General features: G+C 38.4%; 4 protein-coding genes across 4 annotated transcripts; 2 read left to right on the top strand and 2 right to left on the bottom strand.

Moving 5' to 3' along the window:
- Positions 1-252: 252 nt before the first annotated feature.
- Positions 253-4,458, top strand: MONOS_4598 (uncharacterized protein). Its single transcript, XM_067874685.1, has 6 exons — positions 253-386; positions 459-1,638; positions 1,900-2,074; positions 2,369-2,480; positions 2,663-2,777; positions 3,006-4,458. The coding sequence occupies exons 1-6, from the start codon at positions 267-269 to the stop codon at positions 3,785-3,787; spliced, it is 2,484 nt and encodes an 827-aa protein (XP_067736293.1). The 5' UTR covers positions 253-266; the 3' UTR covers positions 3,788-4,458.
- Positions 4,459-4,776: 318 nt separating this feature from the next.
- MONOS_4599 (putative RNA-binding protein with serine-rich domain 1) lies at positions 4,777-7,497 on the bottom strand (the record flags this gene model as incomplete). The annotated part of the gene is made up of 2 exons (XM_067874686.1): positions 4,777-7,189; positions 7,258-7,497. 2 exons carry the CDS (start codon positions 7,495-7,497, stop codon positions 4,862-4,864), a joined length of 2,568 nt encoding a protein of 855 aa, XP_067736292.1. The 3' UTR covers positions 4,777-4,861.
- Positions 7,498-7,579: 82 nt separating this feature from the next.
- MONOS_4600 (uncharacterized protein) lies at positions 7,580-10,911 on the top strand (the record flags this gene model as incomplete). Its single annotated transcript, XM_067874689.1, has 8 exons — positions 7,580-7,798; positions 7,858-7,954; positions 8,004-8,095; positions 8,151-8,166; positions 8,238-8,341; positions 8,420-9,088; positions 9,207-9,335; positions 9,564-10,911. 8 exons carry the CDS (start codon positions 7,580-7,582, stop codon positions 10,734-10,736), a joined length of 2,499 nt encoding a protein of 832 aa, XP_067736291.1. The 3' UTR covers positions 10,737-10,911.
- A 17-nt stretch (positions 10,912-10,928) lies between these two features.
- Positions 10,929-16,047, bottom strand: MONOS_4601 (uncharacterized protein; the record flags this gene model as incomplete). The annotated part of the gene is made up of 1 exon (XM_067874690.1): positions 10,929-16,047. One exon carries the CDS (start codon positions 16,045-16,047, stop codon positions 11,113-11,115), a length of 4,935 nt encoding a protein of 1,644 aa, XP_067736290.1. The 3' UTR covers positions 10,929-11,112.
- Between the last annotated feature and the right edge of the window lie 269 nt (positions 16,048-16,316).

Below are 16,316 nucleotides of genomic sequence, written 5' to 3'. Positions count from 1 at the left end.
TTGATTTTATTTGAAGCTATTCTGTACTTTTCAATTGGTATAATAGTTTTGACTTTTTCTTTTGTTTTTGCAATTTGCTTTAATATTTCATCTGTGCTTTTATAACGGGTTAAAGGCAAAGACATTCACATAATTTATTTCTTATGGGTTATGTCGAAATCATTATGTTTTCGTATTAATTAGTCTTTTTTTATTTCTTTTATCATCATGGACCACATTTGTGAATTTCTCTTATCAATTGATCCTAATAAGTATAATAAGGATTAATGATCATATTCATTTTTGCGCTTTCTTTCTCGGCAGTTTGCAATGATGGCGATTGCAAGTTCACTACAAAAACAGCAGTTGAGTACCAAGTTTTAAAAGAATGTTTAAAATCATTTGAAGTATATATTTTTTAAAATTGATTTTAATTTTGATGGTGATATTTTATGTTGGCTTTTGTATAAATTTAAAAGCTTGATGAAACAAAAAAAGAAAAAGAAGCCACTCTTAATGCAATCCTAAAAATGTTGGATATGCACGCTATGAAAGATGCTGAGTTGTCATTACATGAACCATATGCAGATGAAAGCTTTGATCTGGAAGCCGAGCTAAATAAATTGTATAATAATGATTATGCAGATGCTGAATCGTTTTATTCGGAGATAGCTTCTTTATTTGGAAAATCGCGAGATAATCAGTTAGCTTTTCAAAAGCCTTGCTCGCGAAATTTTGCTTTTGTGCTACCTTTTGGAATTAAAGCTGAAGAGTCTGAAGACGGATCAGACGTTCACATATATTTTACTGCCCTTCCTGCAGCTTTCAAATTTGTAACAGAACAACATCTTCAAGAACACGGAGGTGATAATTTAACGAATTATGAAATTCTTTACATATCTTTGGATGATTCAAAACCCACCCAAGCAGAACGAGCCCTTGAGACTATTAATCGATGGGCAACCGATAATTTGTTTATTTCAAGGAATAGTGCGTCTAGATTCACACGCGCTGTTCAGATTGATTTTGCAGTTAGATTACTCGAAAGGCTTCCAATACCTCCAACCTCAACAATTCAAGTTACTGTGAAAAAAGAGGGTGATGAAGAATCAGACGTGACCATTCCATGGTACGGTGTTTCACTACAGAACATCACCGATTTTAAGAGTCTGTGCCCACTTTTGAATGTTGGGAGCTCTTCAAATTCAGCTGAACGAGAAAATGCCCAAGTTAAAAGAGAGAAAACGAAGAAGAAAAGCACAGTTTTGGGCAGAATATTCGAAAGTGTTGAGGAAACAACATTTATTCCAGATGGCACGAATTTCTTCAAGCATTTGGAAGTTCCTGATGCCAAAGGGCAAAACGAAGGAGAAGAAGACACGATGGAAGAGCTGTTCAAAGGCCAGTTTCTCTCTTTTTACGAAGTGAAAGAACAGGAGAAGAACATTGGGTTTATGCGACTTGGCGCATTCTACAGATCAGAGCATGGACACGACATATTTACCGAGGAAATGACATATGCCAATACTTTGATGAGAGAAAGGGCTATTGACTATTTGATTGTGGATGTGCGGTCGAATAGCGGAGGGCACCCGACACTCGCAATGAACACACTTCAGTATCTTGTTGGAAACGTGTATCCTCTAATGCCTGAAGTCGGTATGTTTTTTTTTTTTTTTTTTTTTTTAATAGTTGGATAGGGAAAAGTTAATTTTTTTGAGAGCGAATGATAAAAATGATTTTATTTTATTTTATTTTATTTGTTTATTTCTTTCCCCTTGGGATCGCTGTTGTCTTTTTCTTTGAGATTTTAATCGAATATTCTTCAATTTTTATTGTTATTATTTGTTATTCAATATCTTTTATTGACATTTTTCTATTCTATTCTTTCTTTCTTTTTGATTTGATTCTTTCGTCTAGATGTCCGAAAGAACAAGATTTACACTCAGCTGGAGTCACAGGCAATCCTGTCTCAGGTTCCAAGGTATCAATATCTGACAGACAAAAGCATCTCCACCACCTGGTACACATCTGGCAGAACACGCACATTCAGCAAGGAGGACAACAGCACATTCACACACGATTACTCGTCAAAGTATGTTGGCTTATTGGTTGGTTGGTTGATTAATTGATTGAAGATTGGAGGGATAATGAATGAATGAATGAATAGAGGAGAGAGAGAGAGAGAGAGAGATTATAAAAATACTTGAAATTATGCTTTGACAGAAAAAAAAAATAAATGAATCTTCAAAGATTATTCCAAAAATAATTTTTGTTTTGTAACATTCAAAATTCTGATGCTTTTATATGCATTTTTTTAAAATGTAATTTTCCAAATTTTATTTTTCTTTTTCTTTTTCTTTTTATTTTTCATTTATGATAATAACAGATACATGCTGGATATAACAGATGAAGAAGAACACGAAGAAGAGCATCTTGAGACACTTCTTGAAGACCCCAACCACAGAACATTCGATCCACAGCATCTTCTCTTTGTTACTGTTTGATTTTTTTCCTGTTTTTTTGATGCTTTCATTCATTTAAATATTAATTTATTGGATTTCTGAATGTATTTTTATCATAATCATTATCATTTTCATCATCACCATTATCTTCTTCTTCTTCCTCTTCCTCTTCTTCTTCTTTTGCTATCTTCTAACTTTCTGTCTATTTCTGTAATTAGGATGGGCTGTGCGGTGGAAGCTGCGCCCTGATGTTGGACCGTGTTGTTGAAGGACATTTGGGGAAAGTTGTATTTGCAGGCAGTTCCATTGACATGGAGCACCAGAATTCAAAATGTGTGAATATGATCTGTTTTTTTTTTTTTTTTTTTTTTTTTTTTTTTTTTTTTTTTTAAAACCAACAACTTATAATGGAAAAAAAATATTTGATAAATTTTAAATATTTTCGTTTTTGATGATGCTTTCAATGATTTTTGATTGCTTTTGGCAATGGATATTTATTTTCTTTTTTTCCTTTTATTTTTCCATTTGTTTTCTTCCAATCCACAAAAAAATTTTTTTCAGCCAATGAAGATATCGATCTCTCCAAATATTCTGTGGGCACATATCCCTTCGGTTCTTATCACGACTCTGACTGGATTCATTCACTGAAGGTGTCATATCCAAAAGCGAAGCTCGACACACTCCCAGCTGAGTTCGTAAGGAAAGGAGTGGGCATGCGGTGGGCGTTTGAGGAGCCATACACATACAACTGGGAGTTGAGGAAGAAAGTGAGTGAAGAGACGAAAAAAGAAGGCAAAGAGAAAGGCGCGAAGGATGTGCTGGAGTTTGTGAGGGTGTCTCCTGATGCTGTTGCGTCTCACTTCCCCACGCCTGACGAGTTCACCGCGAAAAGATTCAAGACACTTGCACAGGGCCGTCTGGTGAAGTACTTCGATGTCTGCTTCAAGTGGGAGGTGGAGCTGTCTCCGGAATGTGCAACAAAAGCACCCCGCCGCTCGCACAAAGTGTACGGCCACCCGTGCAATGCAACCACACAGCAGTTCGATACATCACAGTGTGTGTTTGCGCAGTGCGAGGTTGGGTACTACTACAACGGTATCGAAGACATGTGTCTGAAGATTCCAGTAAGAAAATACCAGACTGGTGCATGGCAGGTCGGGATAGCGTTGAGTGTGGTGCTTGTGGCTGTGACGGGGATGCTGAGCGTGCTTGTGCTGTGGCAGCTGCTGAAAGGGAAGAGCGAAAGAGTGAAGTATGTGCCAATTGCAGACGATGTGGATCTGTCGGAGCAGTCAGGATCGATGACGAAGGAAGGAACAAGTGTGATGGCACCGCCAGAGTAAAGGAAGAGAATATGAAGAGAAGAGGAGGAGGGGACGAAGAGGGAGAGCGAAGAGGAAAATGGAAAGGAGAAAGGAAAAAGAGATATTTGCGTTTGACAGAAGAAGAGACACAAAGCCATGTGACGCGTAGCAAACAATTGTGAAATAATAAAGAAAAGACAGAGTTTCTGAACGAAGAGGGAAAAAAAGAAGGAAAAGGGGAAAACTTAAAAAAAATAAAATAAAAATAAAGGAAAAAAATTGCATATGAAATTGCTGCCTCTTGTATCGTTGCCTTTTGTTTAGTCAGATTCATCTTATGTTAATCTTAATGAAAATATTCATTCTCTTCAGGATTCTTTCAACAAACAAATTGAACAACGAACAGTTACCTTAATTTTGTTCTTTATTTTTTCTCCTTTTTTCATGGCTTTATCCCTCTTTGTTTTCATATTGTTTTTTTATTTACTTGTATTTGCCCTCTTTTCATTTATTTTATTTTATCTTTTTTGAATTTTAACAGGATTTTGTTGCTTTTTCTTATAATAATCAACTTTTTTCATCTCATTCTTTATTTCTTATTTCTTATTTCTTGCTTCTTTGCCTATTTGTCTATATGTTATCAATCTTTTTATTAATTTTTGATTAATCCTCATTTTTAATAAACGAGTTTATAACACAAAAAGAAGAGATTTTTTGTATTTTTTTTAAAAAAAAGAAATATTAAAAATACATTAAGAAACAAAAATATCTCAAAGATAGCACGAAATAAATAAAGATTTCAATGGGTTATTTACTTGTGTCAAATTAAGAAACTTATGCTTCGAGACAACTGACTGTCAAATATTGACTTTCGGCTTTGAACAGGAATGAACGAAAGAAGAATATATGGAAAACAAGAATTACACAAAGTGAGATAAGCTTTTTATACAACTTTCCATTCAATTTTCTTTCTTTTGTTCATATTCTATAGAGTTTTTCATTAAATAAAAGGAAAAAAAAAATAACTATTTGATTTTTGAAGTTGTATTTTTATTAATTCCAAAAATAAAGATGACTGATAAAATAAATAAATAAAAACCCATTATAATTTATTTATCTTCTTTTTCTTGCCGGAAGATGTGCATCAGCAGAATCTGAGTCGGAATCCTCTTCTTTTGGATGAACTTCTTTAAATACATTCTCTTCATCTTTCAAAATATCTTCACTTTCACTTTCTTTCTCTTCTTCTTTCTCTTCTTTTTTCTCTTTCTCTTTCTCATCCTCTTTCTCTTTTCCATGTTTCACTTTCTTTTCACTCTTTGCTTCGTGTTGTGTAGAAGATTCTAAATCTGAGCCAGAATCAGAAGAAGAAGGAGAACTAGAACGAGAAGAAGAAGAAGAAGAAGAAGGTGATCGCGAATGAGAATGCGAAGGCGAATGGAAACGAGAACGAGAATTACGAGTTTTGCGAAAAAGAGATGATGAAGACTTTGAAGAAGAAGCGTTTGAAGGAGAAGATTTTGATGAGGAGGAAGAAGAAGAATCCGAAGGTTTTTCCTCTGATTGATTATCAGGATGTGATTGAGAATGGGATTGTGAATCTGTCACAGAAGAAGAAGAAGAAGAGGAGGAAGAAGAAGAAGAGGAAGAAGGTGATGACGATGATGAAAGAGATGAAGATGAAGATTCTGAAGATAAACGAGGTGAATTTGCTGCTTGTTTCTTATCCTCAGATGTCTCATTAGCAGCTGTTGATGAATCAGAACTTGCATTTTTCTCCTCCTTTTGAGTTGTTGGCTGTGCAGTTGATTGCTTTTCGTCTTTCTTTTGTGTTGTTGAAGGAGCATTTGAATGTGATCGTGAATGAGAACGAGAAGAAGAACGAGAACGAGACCGAGATCGAGATGAAGAAGGAGATGAATGCGAAGGAGTGGAAGAAGACGAAGAAGATGTTGAAGCAGAGCGAGAACGAGAACGAGAACGAGAACGAGAAGAATGCGAAGAATGAGATGAAGAAGAACGTCTTGTATGAGTTCCTGCTGTTTGTTTTGCATGTGCAGAATGCCGAGAAGAAGCAGAAGCAGAAGCAGAAGATGAACCACGTGATGCTCGTTTTGAGCGCCTTTTCATTGATTTTCTCTGATTGTGTGCTGATTTGGCAGAAGGAGAGGAAGACGAGGAAGAAGCTGAAGGAGAACGAGATTGAGAACGAGAATTAGAACGGGAAGAAGGAGAAGGAGAAGACGAGGTTGAAGAGGCTGAGTGTGAGTGTGAATGCTTGCGGGTTGCAGAAGCAGAAGGAGATGCCGATGAAGAGGCCGATGGAGAAGATGAGCGATTTCTTGAATGAGAGCGAGAACGAGAATGAGAACGAGAGTGTGAAGGCGATTGTGATTTATCAGGAGAAGAAGAACGCGAAGAACGTGAAGAAGAAGAAGAAGAAGAACGTGCCCGCCTTCTGCGCTGCATCCGTGTTCTTCTCTGCTTTGCAGCATTTGAATGTTCTGTGTGTGATGAAGAAGGAGAAGACGAACGAGAAGAAGAGGATGTTGGGGAATGAGATGTGGGCGAAGAAGAAGAAGAAGACGACGAATCAGATTCGCTTTGGCGACGTCGCTTGTATCTGCTGGAATACTCTTTTCTTCCTCTTCTTCTGTTTCTTTCTTTCTCTCTTTCTCTTTCTTTTGCTCTATCTCTATCTCTATCTCTTTCTCTTTCCCTCTCTTTGTCCTTCTCTCTCTCCCTTTCTCTATTTCTGTCTCTGTCTCTGTCTCTTCCAGATCTGCTATAACTTCTGCGTCGACTTCTGCTCCTGCTTCTGCTTCGACTGTCTTTCCTTCTGAGATTCCTGCTTCTTCTACTTCTACTTCGACTCCTGCTATCCCTCCTACTGCCTCTTCTGCTCCTGCTTCTTCTTCTGTCACGATCGTCTCTTCTTCTCTGGCGATCGCGACTTCGCACTGGTGATCGATGTCTTTCAGATGTCCTTCTGTCATTTCTGTTTGTCAATCTTTCTTTATCTTTGTCGCGGACCCCACTATCTTCTTTTCTTTTCTGTGACTCATTTTCTTTATCATCCTTTGCCATGGAAGAGGAATTAGAATTGCTATCCTTTGAGCTGCTAGTACTTTTAGATTGAGTCCTAGATGAAGACATTTGCTGATCATTCTTTTTTTGAGAAAGCAGCTGTTGTCTTTCTGCCAAAGTTTTTTTGCCAACAAGTTGTTCGTTTGATTTTGAGGTGCTATCAAGCGATTTTTTATCACTTTTTGTTTCACTAAGACTTCTGGTTGGAGAAGGAGAAGAAGAAGTGTGAGAATCAGTTGATGGTGACCTTGAACGAGTTCCAGTAATTTTTTTCGCTCTGAGTTTTTTCTTTTCCATACTTTCTCTTGTCGGAGGAACTTGTATCACGCTTATGACTAATTCGTCAATCCATCCCTAAAAATTGTTCAAATATTTAATTGTAAAGATCATTAAAATAATTATCTAAAATCCTTGAATAGAACCTGATCCATTTCTTCAACCGCACGACGTGCACTTTCAATATCTTCAAAATCTATAAAACATCGCTTCTTACTCTTCTCATCTTCAAGACGTTCAGGAAATTCAATTCCGATAATTTCACCATATTCCTTGAATATTTCTTCAATATGTTCCTTTGTCACTCTATCCGAGAGATTTGTGACACGTATTGAAGTGTATGTATCTGGTATAGACCTTTCTCTGCGCTTGAAAGGCGGTTTCATTTTGGTGAATATGATCGTAATGCCCTCTTTTTTTACTTTTTCGAAAAAAAGATCAGATTTATATACATTGTGATGTTTCAGAATGATTGAAGATTTTGATACACTCGCAACAATTGTAAGTCGTGAAGAACGTGAGGTTTCACGATTTGCATCATTTATTGGAGATGACGATGACTCTCTAATCCAAGATGGGCGAAATAAACATACGAACTCTTTACGAGGAAATTACAGAAGTTCATTGCTTCAAAAAGTACGGGAATTCGAATCAGAATCAAAACAGTGGGAAATAATTATGAAACAGGTATTATATTGGATCCTATAATTGTTTCATAAACATTATAAATTTTAATTTTATTGAAGAAAGAACTATCTTCTGCCTTTTCAAAAGTGTACGAAGAAGGAAACCCAGATAAAATTTTGGATTCACTTAGAGATATAAGAAAATATACTGCAAAATGTTTGTTTTTTTCAATGAAATTGTTACAAAAATGTTGTTATTTTTAAAGATAACCTTAAGGACATTGACACCTTCATTCAAGATGGAATAATCGAAAAGTTTGTGCATCTGCTTCAAACAACTGCAAGCCAGCAAATCCAGGTTTGAACACGATTTTTTTGAAGATTTTTGAGTATTTAATAATTTAATTATTCAGAGTGAAATCCTTTGGAGTTTGGCGAATCTAGGTAACGAAATTAATACTTTTTAAATTCTTCATTTTTTGAATAAAAAATATTTAAAGTTGTTACCAAACAAAATCATAATGTGAGAAAAATTGCTTTTTCTGGAATTGTTCCTTGTGCTTTGTCATGCTTGGGCAGCAATGATCGGGGAGTTGTTTCAAATGTTTGTTTTTAACATCGTTATTTTTTTAAAGCAGAATTTGTTTATATTGATTGGTAAACGACTATTTTCCGAAAATAGGCGATATGGCTATTGTCAAATATTGTTACAGAATCCACAGATTTAAACTGCTTCGTGCAAACAGAAAACTCTCTTCAAAAGATATTTGAGCTTTTTGAACGGTGCCTTCCACTTGTTCATCTTCGGCCAATTGATTTCTGCAGCACTGACACCAGCCATTCTTCCCCAACAACTTCACCTATTTCATTCTCTCAGCAAGCAATGCAGCAGGAGCCTGTTATAGGCGACTCTCCAGATCTGTTACAGGACAAGCCTACCATTTTAGTCCCAGAGCAGCTTGTTCCTCAGCCTCAAAGCTCTGGCTGTAACATTTCTAATTCAACGAGCATGCTTCCTTCAGAAGATACACACACAAACACATCTGAACAAGCTCATTTATTATACTCATCAACATCCACTTCATCAACTTTACCCTTATCTTCAACTTCTTCTTCATCAACCACAACACCCACGCCATTTCTTGAAAGCCAGTTCGACCCCGCAGACCAGCTGATCACACCGCTTGTGTGGCTTCTGACTAACCTTACCTACAAAATCCCTCATTCAGACAAGTTTCTGCCTTTTGTTCCGCTGGCCTTGCCATGCTTCTTTCTGAAAAAGGAGACCATCACTCTGGATCTGATGAAGTTCCTGTTCCAAATCACATGCGATTCAGAGGAAACGGTCAAAGTGTGCTTTTTTAACTGGGGTTTTCATTTCTTCATTTTTCACAATTTGAAACTTGTGAATTATATCGCAATATTTTCTCGCCCATCTCTCACTTCATCGATATTTCCCTTTTTCGCAGAAATTGAACAATGCAAACTTTCTTCGCTTTGTTGTGTGCCTGACGACTTCTGCCGATCAGTCTCTCCAATACCACGCCATCGGCCTTTTGAGCAACATTGCTCAGGCAAACGACGCTTCAACGCTGATTGTATGATGATAGAATGCACATTTCATATTTGAACTGTATTTTTTTTTCATCTTCTCATTTTCTATTTTCTATTTTTGTTTTTTGTTTTTTGTTTCTTTTCTTTTCTTTTTTTTCTTTTTCTGTTCATGTTGTTATTCAATCATGTTCTTTTAATCTTCGTCGATCCTATTTAAACTTCATATCATTCCACTTTTCTTTATACAAAACTTATTTTCCCCATACAAACAGACCGCCATCAGAGCCAATGTGATTCCAGATGTCCTGCCTTCTCTTCGGTCTCAGCACAAGCAGATTCTTCAGGAAACGCTTTTTTTGCTCTCAAACATTCTCTTCACTTTCATCGACCCAGTTGTTGGTTCACAACCGTTCAACAGTCAAACTCCAGTTGCCTTCGCCTCATACAACAGCAAATTGGTGCTTGAGAGCAATTCTTACTCGTTTTTGACTTTGCTTTCTTCGCAAGATTCTTCTTCTTCATCTTCTTCATTGTCATCGTCTTCTTCTCCTGAAAGTATCACTAACACTTCACCTGACACCAAAATGTCCATTTCACATTCGATCTTAGAACAGAACATCTCTTCATTCCCACCTCAAATGCAAACATGTCCTTCTCCTTTATCATCGACGTCATCATTTCCTTCTTCTTCTTCTCCATCTTCTTTTCCTTCTTCTCCTCATCCACCTCCCATAATTTCTTCACAGCTAGCTTCCATCTGCATCAGCCACAATCTCTTCCTCCGTCTGAAGCAGATCTTTTCTCGCCCATTTCCTCTGCAAGTCAAATACAATGCGCTGCGTGTGGTGGAAGCATTGTGCTTGTGTGGAAGAGGAATAGCAGAACAGGTCATCGCCTCTGGATTGGTGGGCGTTGTGACTGCGCAGCTGAGCTGTGGGAGAAAAGCAGAGTCGCTGGAATGCGCCCTGGTTGCACTGAATCTGTGCTGTGAGGCTGCGCAGATAGGAGTGGAGATGAAGAGGAGGGAAGGGATGCTGCTGGGAGAAGGAGGAGAAAGAGGAGGAATGGGAACTGGAGGAAAGATGGTGGATGACGGTACTGCATCTTCTTGTTCCAATGCAAACAGTGTCAAAGAGAATCTGTCTGTGACACAGCGTATTGATGCCATTTATGATTACAATGCTGCTCTGAAGGAGATCGATGCACACAACGGGAGGCAGATGGTGGAGCAGCTGTTGGGAAGCGGAAGCCCAAAAGTGAGGACGGCAGCGAAACGGCTGTGGGTCAGGTTTTTTGAGCCGATGATGAAGAGAGAGGACGAGGCAGCTGGAGAGGAAGAAGGAGAGGAGATGGTTATGACAGGGAGTTATTCAGCTAATGCGGTTGCTGCTGATAAGGATGATGAAAAGATGGAGGTGGAGTGTGATGAAAAGGATATTTTGTGAAGGAAATGAGGATTTACATAAGAAGAAGAGAATGTTTTTACAAAGTTTTTGAAGTTAAGAAATGTAATTCATTATTTTATTATTTCTTATTTATAGATTTTACTCCTTCAGAAGATTTGCACTCTTGTTAAGAAGCAAATCTTTCAATATTTGAAGCAACTCAAAAAATAAAAAGTTGTTTTTTTTATTTTTAACTTCAATCATTTATGAAAATTTGTAATTTGCTTAAAAAAAGAAGACGATGAATAAAACAACTTAGAGTACAAAACGCAATGACAAATTCTTTTTAAATGAAAAAAAGAAAAATAAAGAAACTTACATACACAATTTCGCAACAAGATAACAACACCAGATAAATAATTGAACTCAAGTCAAATTAGAACGACTGCCTCGGAAGGCGAGGGGTGTGGAACAGATTGAAAGGGATTCTTGACTTAGCAGGTGGCTGTGTTGGAAGAGGAAGAGGAAGAGGAAGAGCATCAGGTGCTGCATTGCTCTCTTTTGGTGAAGTGATAGAGGAAGGCTGATGAAGTGGAGATGGGTGTGTGGATGATGAACGGGCAGTGGGAATGGGAGATGGAGATGGAGATAATGAAGAAGAATGAAGTTGCTGTTGAGAAGGATAATTCGAAGGAGGAAGGGGAAGAGGAGGAGACATAAGAACAGATAAATATTCTGTGTTTCCTCTTTGTGCGTTCCTCTGATTGCGATAAGAAAGATCTCCATGAACTGTGTGATGCCTCTGCAATGTGGCTGAAGCAGAGCCAGATCCAATTGCTGCTGCTGCTGTCATTGTTATCAAACCTTCATCTCCTTTTTCCCACTTGCGAAGAGAAGGAGGAGGAGTGCTTGGTGCAGATGGTGTTGGAGTAGCTTTTGTTTTGTGCGTCTTGGCAGAAGTAGAAGAAGCAATGGATTCAGAAGAAGAAGGTGGAGTATGAACAGCAAGCGTGCGTGATGTGATTGAATTGGTTGGGCGAGAAGGAAAAGGAGAAAACATCGACAAAGAAGTGGAAGAATAAGAACGAGAAGCAGAAGGCGAAGGAGAAGGAGAAGGCGAAGGAGCGAAAGAAGAGGAGGAAGGAGAAGAAGCCATTAAAGAAGAGCGCCCTGAAGTTGCATTTGCTGCATGAAACGACTGATTTCTCTTCAGCTTCGAGTCTGCGGGGCGAAGCAGCGAAGCGCTTGTATGTGCTCTTCCAGGGGCGACAGTGTGGCGCACGTTGGAAGTGACAGAAGGAGAAGAGTAAGTGACAGCCGACAGCACATTCCGCTGCTTCCTTCGCCCTTCGTGCAGCTGAGCTGGCGGCAGTGCTTTGTCCTTCGCTCGCTGCATCGTCTGCTTCTTCTCGTGTGCTTCATCATCATCATCACCAAAACCTTCTTCTTCTTCTTCTTCTTTTCCAACATTTTTGGTTCTGAATGTGTTTGCGTGTTCTTCGAATCGCCTTGTCAGCAGTTTTTCCTTTCTTGCTCTTCCGCTCTCTCCAATGAACAGCTGTTCTCTTTCTTTCCCTCTCTTTCTCACTGTTGACTGAGGTGTTGAGAACAAAATATCGTCACATTCTTCTCTTTCGTCTTCTCTTTCATTTGCTCTGCTTGTGAGCCTTCGACTGCTTAAAATGGACCCTGCTGCATTAATTTCCTCTGAAATGTCTGATTTCTTTGAATTTTCATTCAAACCTGCTCTTATTGTAGTTTTTGTAGCATCGCCAAACATCAGCTTCGAAATCCTTCTTGTCTCAGGCGATGTTTTCGGTCTTCTTTCATCATTTTCCTTCTCTTCTGCCTTTAAAGCTCCATCATTTCCTTCTTTTTCTCCTCTGAGAAAAGACTTATCAGTTGCTTTTCTTCCTTCCACTTTCTCTTTTCTGTTGAATTTCAACCTTTCACGTTCCGTTCTCTTTGTCTCTTCAGCTCTGTTTCCACGCTTCGTTTCCGAAAACAATTGAAAGTTTGCATCAGTATTTTTCATTGCCTCTATTTCTGCCTCAACTTCTGCTTCATCTTCTTCTGCATGCCACACAACTTCTCCATCCACAAAAGACGGATCAGATCCATCGTCAAAACCGCCTTCGAGTTGAATGGTGACAACAGACATTGGACAAGTCACAGGGACCGTGATGGAGGGAAGATGAGAAGAAGAAGAAGAAGAAGAAGAAGAAGAAGAAGAAAAATATGAGGAAGAAGAGGAAGAAGAGGATAATGAAGATAAAGGAAGATTTCTAGTTGTTCTGGAAGTGGAAGGAAAACGAGAGGAAAAGGAAGGAGTGAAGCGAGGTCGTTGAATTGAGGAGCTGAATTGGCGGTTGCTGGAATAATTTTGCAAAGAAGATGCAGAAGCAGAAGAAGAAGAAGTGGAACTAAATGCACGGCTTAATGGAGGAACTTTAATAGTTGTATTCTGAATCGTGTTTTCTTTTGCTGCTTCTGAATACAAAGTGATATTCTCGTTGTTTGTTGGATGAGCATTTTCATCTGCTTTCTTCGAATTTCCAGTTATTGTCAATGAATTCACTGCCATCTCATTTGATGAGTCTGATTGTTGCTGTTCTGTTGTATTTGACGTCGATTCATGTTCATCAACAGATTTGTCACTGTTCAAAGAAAATTGTCTTGCAACTTCCGTTTTGTCTGTTTCACTTTGATATTTTTCCATATCAGTTGTTTGCCCAGTTGTTACACCCTTTTTCTCATCAACATTTTCATTTCTTTCGAGCTTTTCTCTATTTTCAATCATTTTATTCGTATTTTCAGCCACTTTCAATACATTTGCTTCTTCATTCCGAAAAAGCGTCCTTTCCATTTGAGCTTCAAATGGCTGCTTTCCAAAGTCAGAAACATATTTTCCCTGTTCATCTTCCTTTCTTGTTTCATTTTCATAATCCGAATGAAAAATTTTATCATTCTCAGAAAGGTTATTACCCTCTCTATTATCTTCAACCAAGCCTAACTGCTTATTATCCAACTTATCCTCAGCTTCATCACTTCCTTTCCTTATCCCATCAATTTTGTCACAATTCTCTTCTTTCATTGTCACATTTAGCTCATTCAACTGAAGTGTATCCAAAATGTTTGAACTAAATGGAGAGCTTGAGGAAGAAGATCCTTGACTCATTCCATGTCCCGCCACAGGTGTTAGCAAAAATGAAGACGAAGAATTACCAGAAGCATAAGCCGTTGATGAAGAAGAGAAAACAGTGTTTTTACTTAAAGGTTGTAGTTGCGATGAAGAAATCCGACCTGAAGAAGATGGAGTGTTTGGAGTGCCTTGTGTGTTAACTGGAGTTATCAGTGAAGGAGTTGCAAGAGACAAAGAATGGATTAGATTCAGCTGAGGAATAGGAGTTTTTGAGGTGGGCGATGAGATATTGTGGTTGAATGATTGTTCAGAAGAAGAAGAAGAAGAAGAAGCCACTGTGTTTGGATCTGCAGTTATGTATGTATTTGATGTGGGAGAAATGTGTGAAGAAAGAGGAGTGTCAATGACTGTTGCATGGAACGGTTCATTTGACATGTGAGATGAAGAAGAGTTGGCGTTTTGAGAAGATGAATAAGTTGATGTTTGCATCTCAGTGTTTGTATCATTATGTGAAGTGTGTGACGAAGCAAACGAACTTTTGCGTCTGTTTGGAGTGGACAAAAATGGAGATGAAGTTAGTGGTGAAGTGTGTTTCAGATTGTTTTCTTCATCCCTTTCAGAAAGAGCAGATGAAGCATTTTCATTAATTTGACTTTTGTCGTCTGCTGATGCTTCACTTGTAAAATTTGAACTATATGATCTGTCTTTTCTGTCACTTTGTGTGTGTGGAGCAGAAGTTTTCAACTGATTTTCTCTTTCCTGATCAGTTCGATCATTGATCGCATGCTTTGATTCATAAGCCATTGCTCTTCCATATCCAGAACTTTCCCTCTGACTCCTTGCTCTTTCTAGTCCATCCTCCATTTTTGCTTCTTCACCCTCATTTTCTCCTCCACTGCCATCAAATCTTCTCTTTGTGCCTATCAGTCTTCTTGTTCTGTCCAGCAGGAGCGATGGAGCTTCTGTCAGCTTCCACAGCGTTTGCACCATCTCCTCCTTTGCTGCCTTCATCCTCCTCTGTCTCATCCTGTTCTTCACTCGGATCATCTCCGCAGCGCTCCATCGCTCTGTGCCCCTGGGCCGCTCGTTCTGAATCCCGCCTTCTTTCCTTTCCCACATCTTCTTTCGGAAATCTGCTGTTTTCGTGTGCATTTCACTATGCTGCATTCTTTGATGAGGTTCACTTGTGCTGTCAGGCAATTCTATTCCTGCGAAATGATGCGAAGATGGCGTGGTTTCAGGTGAATCGAGAAAAGAGCCTCTACCAAGTGCAGAAGTGGTTGTTGATGATAATCGAGAAATGTTGTGTTTCCCAAACGAAGAAGAAGAAGCAGAAGGAAGAGTAGACGACAAATTAGGAGCAGCAGAATAATCAGCTCCGAGATTGGAGGAAATGATGTGGAGAAATGGCTCGGAAGGACGGCTGGTTGAAGCTGGCGTGGCAGTGGGCGTTGCAGCAACAGATGTGCAGTTCGACATCGTCCGTAGCTCACGTTCAGTGTCAAATAAACTGCCTGTGATATCATTAAGACCTCCTGCGTAAGTTGTCTGATGTTTGTTTTCTGACTGACTGGAAGCAGAAATGGAAGATGCGAGTGAGCCAAGCGAATCTGAATGGTCTAGCTCTTCATCAACTGGAGCGACATGTAGATCTCCTTCAAAATCGCTGAGTTCTCTTTTCAAATCATATTGTTTGTCATTGTCATCTTCTCCTACCAAATCTTGGCTTTGGTCTCTTTCAACTTCATCGTTCAAATCCGACTCTTGCTCAGATTCAGAAATTTCTGTTGTTCCTTCAGATGAACTTTCTGTGTAATTTGGATCTATCACATATTCGATAGAAAGATGTTTCAAGCGCCTATATTTCTCGGAAATGGAGCCTTCTCTGTCATATTTTCTTTTCGATACAACTTCATCAGAATTATCGCTATGGTAGATTTGTAAAAGTTTCTTTTCATCAATGATCCGACTCTGTTTAATGCGACCCAAAACATCTTTAGAATATATCAAACGATGTGGTGTTGCTGAGAATGGATTATTCGCTTCTTTTGATTTCTCATTCTTAACTTTGTTTTTTGAACGAGAGCCATATGTTCTATTATTTGACGAATAATTGTTAGCTTTGCTATAATTCGACATTTTCTTAGTACCTTTTATTGTTAAATTATATTGAGCAGTATTCGCTGGACTCTTGCTCGCATTTGGCTTCAAAGAACTTCCTTTAAGCATTGCTCGCTGTGAGTCTTTGCGATTTGACGGTAATTCAGAATCTTGTATATAAAGATGCTGTAAAGAAGGATGAAGGATAACTTGAGGCTCTTTTTTAGTATTTTGCTTTTCTAAATTGGATGAAATACTGTTTTGAAATTTTCTTTTTTGTGAAGAATTGAATGAATTAGTCTCAGACTTATAACGCTTAACAGGAGATGATTCAGTTGGAAAAGCATCCGAATTTTGAATTTTAACAATTTTTTCTGAAGATGAATTACAGATTTCAT

The sequence above is a fragment of the Monocercomonoides exilis genome, assembly GCF_001643675.1.
Source record: "Monocercomonoides exilis strain PA203 chromosome Unknown scaffold1-2713096, whole genome shotgun sequence".
NCBI lineage: Eukaryota > Preaxostyla > Oxymonadida > Polymastigidae > Monocercomonoides > Monocercomonoides exilis.
Note: the sequence above shows the minus strand (reverse complement) of the source record. Positions and strands in the feature narration are given on the sequence as shown.